We start from the raw sequence: 8873 nt of genomic DNA, 5'->3' as shown, positions 1-8873 counted from the left end.
GACCTAGGGAGAAAAGAGCTCGGAACAGGAAGGTGACAGGCTGACTCAGAGGTTCCCACTCATTCAGTTTCTCCCTCATGACCCCCTACTGAACACCCAGACAGCTGGCTCATGCGAAGCCAAGGAGAAGGCATGAGAAAAGAGGAATGAGGCACCAGCTGGGTATGTTTCTCCTGACATTGAACAAAAGCTTTCCTCGGCAGCAGACAACAGTCTCATCTCCAGAGCATCTTGGGAGAAAAAAAAAAAAATCAAAGCTAAACAGAAATAGAATCTCGGATACTTTGGGAGAAGTCAGTGAATATTATGTTGAACCAGATCTTGACTGTTTCCCCACCCCCCACAACACCTCCTACATCCTCTTCTCCTATCTAAATGAAGAAAGAACCAGCAAAAAGTGACCGACAGTAGATATGCTTCAGAAATTAAACTTGCCTCATAGGACACAGTAAATGCAGACAGAGGAAAGATCACTGACGACCATGAAATCCCAGGTAGATCAGAGTGATGATGTCAAGCTTTGTCCGGGGGATTCGGTTCACACACCTTACCTCTCTGCTATAGGCAGACTAACCTTGTTACCTCTCAATTCTTCCTGTACCACCAAAAGTCACCTGTAGATCATTTAACTACACACCATCATAGAGAAAGCATATTTATTTTCATGTCTGAAGAGCAAATAATGTATCAAGGCACTTGTGACATTCACAGACTATTTTAATGTGTCGCCTGTCTAAATATTACTTATTATATAAATTCTTATGAAAGCTTTTATTTAAAAAAATCATTAGAACTTTGAGTAAAAATCCTTATGACAACCATTAAAACAGCACAATGTCCTAGAGGGGACCAAGTCTGTTAGCTTGTCCAGTTCTTGCTGTCTCCTCTCTTCCTCCAGGACCCGAGCAGGGGACTGGTTCAATCCCAGGGACTAGTCAGCACCACTCTCACTAGAGCTTCCGCTGGATGATGACTCACTGCTGTCTCTTTGGTGGGTGCTAACACGCCTGTGGGAATGGGCTCTTCTCAAAGGCCAGGAGCCTCTCCGCTGTGACCTCCCTTTATTCCATGTAGGGTTAGCTTGTCCACGGTGCACATACTTGTTTGTTCTGTTGTGTGCTATCACACTTCCCTCCCTACTGAGAGCATTAGAGGAGTCTCCTTCACCTCTAACCTCAGTACTAAGGCTGTGAGAAGAAGCAGCTGGGGTCTGGCTTTTGCCTTTACCTGGACATCCTTGGCTTTCAGTCAAGGTTACGTGGTTCCCTTTGGATTTCTCCCCCTTTTTTCTGGAGCTACCTTTGCTGCTCTTGGGGATTTCGTTGTAACCGTAACCAGTTCTCTCTGTGCACTCTCTGCCGTCCTTTTCTTTTGAGGGCACCTGTGGATAGTGGAATCCTACTTTCCCCTGATGAGCATTTTGGCTGCTGGAATCAACTCTATTCCCTTCTTTTCCGGGGAGTTCCCTGAAATTGGTACTGCCGCCTGTGATTTCATTGCTGCCCCCTACAAAGTTCATACCCGCAGAGCCTGCCCCCTGTGCAGCTTTGTCTCCGGTTGCGTAGGCACTGCCACCATGTCCTTCTCTTCCTGGGATCTCATTAGAGCCCAATCCATTCATGCGTGGGTCAACAACCTCAGCTATTCTGGAGCCTGAGACAGGGTGACTAGCTGAGCTTTCAAGACCAGGCCCAACAGCACCTCCTTTGCTGGGAATGTGAATAAAATGTTGTCCATCTCCACTGAAAGGAGGGACATCATTATCTCCTCTCATTACAAGTTCTGGGGAACCACTGCCTTCAAAGTCACTGGGAATCTTCCTGATTTGGGGGAGATGTGTTAGGTAGTGAATGGTCTGTCGGGTCTGACGGGCACGTTTGCTTCGTACCGGGATGTTCTGGGGTAGTAGATATCTCTGTTGATTCTTTATATCTTTTAAGGGGTCTTTAACATCATTGACATCTGCTAGAATTATGCTTAGAACACTCTGAGGTCTCTTCTCTTGGTTTCTGTCCCTCCGTAGTTCGGTCCCAGTCACCAGATTCTTTATGGGCTGCGTGGTATTTCTGAGGAGGGTAGCACCATACCTGTCCCGGTCAGGCAGGTAAAGGGGAGCACCTTGCCCATCCATTGCTCCTTCGCCCATCATTGGCTCAGGATACACAGATGTTGCTAAGTCCCTGTGGATGTTGCTGTGGTTGCTGCTTCTGCTGTCTTCATTCAGCATCTGTGGATTTACAGAAAGATTTGGAGTTTTACCACTTTGGTTATATTCACTGGTTTCAAAACTAGAGAAGTCTTTCTCTTTTTTTTCTTCTGGGTAATGATTTCTTTCAGTGTTGACTCATGATTTCTTCTCTTGTCAAAATGGTAAATGGCAAAAGCGTCTTGCTTTATTTTTCTTTTTGATAAAGTAAAAAATTGAGCATAAAGTAATTATTTTACCTTATGCATAAAAATCACTAAAACCTATTTAATGTATAAATTATACTTATTGTATAAAATATATTTAATGTAAAGTCTACAACTCAACAGGGATGGAGGGAGCAAGGCAGGTTTCATGGAACAATGAGACTGATTTAGATATGATGGGAAGGCAAGAGTCAAATACTCAGAAGCAAAACAATGTGGATATTTTAAGGCTAAGTGGTAGAATCAATATATTTTGGACACGCTTAAATATGCTAGCTGCCCTTAAGCATGCTAGGATCTTGGTTATGATAACTAAAGATATGAATAGATGAAAGCTTCTATACAGCATGGAAGCTTCTGCCTTTGGGAGGTGAGGAAGATCGCATAGATGCTGAAGTAGTTCAGGAGAGCCAGGGCCGTGGTGAATAGCGTCAGACGAGATAACAGACAAAATGGCCAAACGTTTCTGTTCTTATTTTTAATATGTGTGAGTGTCTCACCTGTATGTGTGTCTGCACACCGTGTGTGTGTGTGTGTGTGTGTGTGTGTGTGTGTGTGTGTGTGTGTGTGTGTGATGCGTGCCTGTGTTGAAGAGCAGGGAGAAGAACCTGAGTGTCATACCCATGCATCAATGTTAGAGAATAACTTGCAAGTGTCTGGTCTCCCCTTCTACTATGTCAGTTCTGGTGACAGAACTCAGGTTGTCTAGGTAGACAGGCATTTCTGAGCCATCTTACCGTGCACCCTCTGCCTCTGTTTGCTTTATTAAGTATTGGGAGCTTTAAGACTGTTGACTCGGCAGACAACTGCGGGTAAGGATAATTTGTGGAAGTCCCCTCTGCTCTGGGAGAACTTGGGAACTTGTTAGTATGCAGTCTCCAAAATCTCCCATAATTCTCCATTTGTTTTCATTGTAAGGTACAATTGTTAATGGATTTCACATGGGGATGATGATACCATTGCTCCTCACTTTTATAGATCCAAGCTTATTCTGAAAATAGGATTCGGTTATGAGAAGAAAATAAAAAGGATCTGAACTGATTTACTTTTGACCAGAAAATATTCTAAATACTCGACTTAGTTTAAGTCATCAAGCTTCAGAAAGCTTGTGTTGGGCATTTATGTCTATTTACTTATTTCTCTTAAGCCATTTTGAGCTAAACAGATAGGTTAGAAAAAATCAATATGTTAAATTTAAACTTAAGCATTTTAATTTTTTCTCCCTACTCTTAGATGAATTTTTTGTTAAGAACAGTGGCATGCTTACTAATGACTAGTGTGCATTTGTCTAGAAGAGTACATAAAACTGCTCTCTCTCTCTTTATATATATATATAAAGATATATATATATATATATATATATATATATTTAGATAGCATGAGGCTATGTTTTAATTCTGCCACAAGACAGTTAACCATTTGTCTGAGAAAGTATTTTAAATATAAAAGGCTTCCTGTCCTGCATGTGCTCATGGATGCGATCTCCAGTCCGTTCTTGGCTGTGTGACCCGCTGTGAGTCGGCTGGCTGGTCTGTCTTCTCTGTCTTGTCTTAGCTCAGGGTTTCCTTGGACAGCAGCCTCTCCCACTCACTTCTGTACTCCTGAATCTTACTGTTCCTCACAACCTAGCTCACAGTTTGATTGTGTACCATTCTCTGAACACCAGACAGGAACTGATTCCTTTCTACTCTTGGACACTAATGTGCGATTGGGGCCTCGAGGGCACTCACGTGACACTTTCCATATCCCATCTTGGGTTCCCTGTGATCATTTTATGACTTTCAATTATGAAAGAGAATGAATTGCATTCCTCCATTGTTTCAGCTTGCACTGTATCTTACTCAGTAGGAGCACCAAAAACATATGCCACAGCAGAACCAAAATGAACCAACTTTCATAGGCAGAATGATACAACCTTAGAGATGACCATACAAAGGATTTCTGGCAGAGAAAAAGAAAATTTTATAGAATTCTTACTTCCATGGGAAATGAAGCCAGATTTAGGAAAGTAAATAGGCCTTTAGTTGGGGGTGTTTTGAGCTCTCTGTAGCTCTTTGGGCATCAACTTTGCTAGAAGCCATTGAGTGAAAAGAATTACTGTCATGACAGTGACAAGGGCCTCGTTCTTCCTCTTCAGTGTTACTGGACAGAGATGAATGAATGTAAGAGACACATGCTACTCTTTCCAGCCAGCCTGTCATCGTAACTGCGTTCCCCTGGGAGTCTACACTGCGTTCCCCTAGGAGTCTACACTGTTCTGGCATATGATATAGAATATGCTCAGAAATTCTACTCGTGAAATACAGTGCTATTGATGCACAGCAAAATGACAATTACAGGCTCCGTCACAGCCCAAGGTCCGTCACAGCCACACTTGCAGAAGTAGGTCCTAAACCACAACATGGTTTGGGCCAAGGCAATGGATGGAGATAAGGAAGATTCTGGAACACAGAGTTGCACAACACAGTGACTTCAGGACCTAGGGGTGTGTGGAAGGGAAGAAAGGCAACATCCACGTTGGAAACCAGAGCATACTGTCTCTCCCAATCTCCCCTGGCTGGTTCACATGTAAGGAAGGAGTCTTCCCATGGTCATTCACCTTCACACCATGTTCGGTGTAGACATGATTTTTTCATGATGAGCATTATAAATGATGCATGAACCATTTCCATTATATTAAGGTGATTTTGTCTCTTAAGAAAACTTCTTGATTTCTTCCTAATACTTGATGATTTTTTAACTTGAGAGAAGTCAAGTTCTACCTCTGACAATGGGTAGGACCACCTATAACCACAAGAGGGCGCAAGTCAGCCACCCTAGAAAACAGTCACCTACAAGGCTAATCCTAAAAAAACGGTTTTTCCTGCTTGCCCCTGTCAATTGTTTCCACAGCATGTCAGTCTTCCTCTCATATCTCAGTGGAAGTGCAACATAAGGGGATATTTCCAGAGCAGAAGGGGGGGGGGTTATTAGGAGAAAGTTGGTTTTACTTTGCCTATGGGTTTGCTAAGGTTCCGCTGGCCAATGCCAGTGCCTGAATCTTCTGGCTTTGAAGTTTGTCATTTGGACCTTTGTAATGTTTAGCTGAGACTTGGAACACAGACCTGCGACTGCCAGGAGAAACCATGGTAAAATAAGCTGTGGCTTGGTGACATGGGGATCTGACAGTATTTTCTTAACTTTCTGGATACATGCAGAAAAACTACTTGCATGGGAACCCAATTCTCCATTAAAGCTGATGAGCAGCCCCTGCCTCTCTGTAGTTATGAGTTTGCCTTCATATGCTGCACACAGGTGGGGAATGGTGCTTGCTATCTAAGGGATAAGTAAGATTATCCCCCTAAGAATTGTGTAACAGACCATTGTTTCATTTGAAGGATGAAATCACACTGAAAAGAAACCAATCAATATTTGGAAATTTTCAATCATCTGTTGTAGGGATTATTCTGAACTAGAATGTGTCACAGTTCTACTGGATACTGAGCACTTCTGGCATACACTCACAAGAACATTTTGGTAGCTAATTTTTTTTTCTCTTGCTACTCTTTTTTTCCTTTACAGAGCTAAAATTGTTATTTGAGAAGAATAACTGTTTCCCCTCTGTTCCTCCACACACCCTTGCTTATTTTTCACAGTCTGTGGTTGAAACGTCTGCAAGGAAAACAAGGACTCAATTTCACCAAATAGAACATTTTTTCATTCATTTCTTCAAATAACAAATGTTTTATTTCTATGTCTTTCACTGGATTGTATTAACATGGAAAATCAATTCTGACCAAATAACTACTGGGTTCACTTTTCCTTAAATCTGTTAGGGGAAAAAAATTTCCTCCCCACTAGATGGCAATGCTATCTCTACAAGAGACCATTTCCAGCATGGAGAAGTGTCCCTGTGATGTGGTGGGGAGAGGAGAGGCAGTGGACATGGTGGTGTTCCAGTTTAGGATAGTACCCCCTAGAACGCATAGGAAAGACACCCTCATTGGCAAACTGAGGTGTTAAAGTGAAGTCAGCAGAACTTGGGCTGTTCGGCCTTAGTGTAAGTCATCAGCTGTGCTGTGCTGTGGTATGACAGTGATGAGATTGCACATGCTGAGGACCTGGGCACCCGTGGTGCCTCCTCACAGGGCAAATCACTTTGGCCAGGGATCAGGCAATCTCTTGGATCTGTGTGCAAGTGTCAGTAGGTGACACATCTGTTGAGGCTTATTGAAGCACATGAAGACTAGACACAGGAATAGACACAGGTAGCTGCTGCAGGCCTTGTGAGAAGTCACACAAAATAGAGAATGTAAGAACCCTGGGGGCAAGTTTTCTGTTTACAAAATGGTGTGACAACTCTTCAAATCTCAGTGTTTCTGTTTTCTTATTTCCTTTGAAAAGTTGTTGCTTATCACTGATGTGTCGAAGGAAACTAAGGAGTGGGGTGTGTTGGTGCCTCGTGTGTTCTAGAGCAGATTAGTCACAGAAAGAGTGGGGTGTGCTGGTGTCCTGTGTGCTGGAGTGGATTAGACATAGAAAGAGTGGATACGCTGGTGTCACATGTGTGCTGGAGTGATGTAGGCACCACTGATGGATTAGTCACAGAAATGGGGTGTGCTGGTGTCACGTGTGTGCTGGAGTGATGTAGGTTTCGCGTGTGTGCTGGAGGGATATAGGCACCATTGATGGATTAGTCACAGAGGAAGGAGAAGTCTTACAAAAGAAAGAAAAAACTGGCAAGCAGTCTGAGGACTTGTTTACCTGTCCTATTGGGCTAGAGCAGCAGTTCTTAACCTGTGGGGCATGACCACTTTGGGGTCCAGGGAACCTTTCACAGGGGTCACCTAAGACCATTGGAAAACACGGATATTTACATTACAATTCCTATCAGTAGCAAAAGTATAGTTATGAAGTAGCAACAAAAATAATTTTATGGTTGGAGGCCACCTCAACATGAGGAGCCACATTAAAGGGTGGCAGCTTTAGGAAGGTTGGAAACCATGTGCCCAGAGGGTGCTTTTCCTAAACAACACTCAAAGCCATGGATTTCTGTTTATGTGTCTCTACTCTAATGGACAAAATCTTCACAGAAGCACAAACTCAAGTGGTTAGTGAAAGCACCCATTGTTTGGACCACAAGGATTTGTCTGCTGCTCCATTTCATTCTAGAAGCAGTCAGTTTGTCAGTAACACCGTGTTTTTCTAGGACTCAATGCATTTGCAGAGAGTTTCACAGTTTGCATAGGGCATTTGGATACTAAGCTCTCTTGTGAGCCATAATAACCAGGTGAGATGAGCAGTAGAGAAGAGAGTATCCATTCACATCTGGTGCCGGAGAAGCAGGGAGTCATTGTAACCTGAATCTCCTGCTTTAAAATCCCAAGACTGAAGCAATGAAAAATTACAGTAGCTTTGTTTGAAAGAGTGTTTGCTAATGTGGAAAGATGTTCCTGAAGTTTATATTAAATCTTCAGGATACATTTCTTTATTCTTTTATCCTTTATTGCACCTATTTATTATGTTAGTTCTTCCATGATTCAGTGAATATAAATGTAAACTGTTACCTCATTGTTAGTAATATCAAAATGAGCTGTAGGGAGAAGAATGTAGAAATAACTTGGATAGGTTTAAAAAAATAATGTTCTGATAGCATAAATATCCTTTAACAGAGCACGCACACACACTTACACACACATTTGTGTTCATGTTAAATACATACTTGCTGATATAGATTAACCCGGTATAGTTTCTGATACATTGTTACTTAGATCAAACCCCCCTCATTTGCATAAGATAAGTATTAATTTCATTATCAGCTCAATCTTTTCCTTCTAGTTTCTAACACTTTAAAACTGGATGAATTTGGCTTATAATTATAAGACATATGCGCATAGTTTGCTATACACTCATACCAACAATCTATGGTAAAACAGCTGAGGTAATTGTTAAAGTGGAATCTGTGAGAAAAGATAATACAGCAATTTTCAATACCCAATTTTGTCCCTATTCCCCTGCTAAGACTCCTTAATTTGAAATTTGCAGCCCTCTCTGCTCCTCTGATGACCACTTGGCAGTGGCCCTGTAATGGATATGACATCGTCTGCTCCCTAGGAGGAAAGCTGGCAGCCTCTTTTGACTGGTGGTCACTGGCCTAGCCCTTTACTGGAAGCTGGTTAGAAGGGACACTTCAGCAGTTCCCTGGAATGGACTGCTCAAAATAACTCCTTCTCAGTTGGCCGAACTGAAGAGGGTCAGCAAGACCCACTTGACCACCAGCCTGCTTCAGTGCATGATGTATGGTTCTGACTGACCCCGTGAGGATCAGGTGGGACCAAGGTTCACTCAGCACAGCTCGTACCACTGTGGAGGGATGTGTGTGAAGTGAGAGTAGAGTGGGTGTGTGTGTGTGAAGCAGGGGTGAGTGTGAGTGTGTGGGTGTGGGTGTGTGTGGGGGTGTGAATCAGGGGGGGATGATGGTG

General features: G+C 42.7%; 1 protein-coding gene across 1 annotated transcript in view; it reads right to left on the bottom strand.

Annotated features, from left to right (window-relative positions):
* Positions 1 to 931: 931 nt before the first annotated feature.
* Positions 932 to 8873, bottom strand: part of Mepe (matrix extracellular phosphoglycoprotein) — a 9040-nt gene continuing 1098 nt past the window's right edge. The window contains exon 2 of the mRNA XM_031342204.1: positions 932 to 2227. Within this exon, the coding sequence (XP_031198064.1) occupies positions 932 to 2227 (1296 nt within the window). The remainder of the gene's footprint in view (positions 2228 to 8873) is intronic.

Source organism: Mastomys coucha, unplaced genomic scaffold (assembly GCF_008632895.1).
Source record: "Mastomys coucha isolate ucsf_1 unplaced genomic scaffold, UCSF_Mcou_1 pScaffold22, whole genome shotgun sequence".
Taxonomy (NCBI): Eukaryota; Metazoa; Chordata; class Mammalia; order Rodentia; family Muridae; genus Mastomys; species Mastomys coucha.
This window is presented reverse-complemented; position numbering and strand designations above follow the sequence as displayed.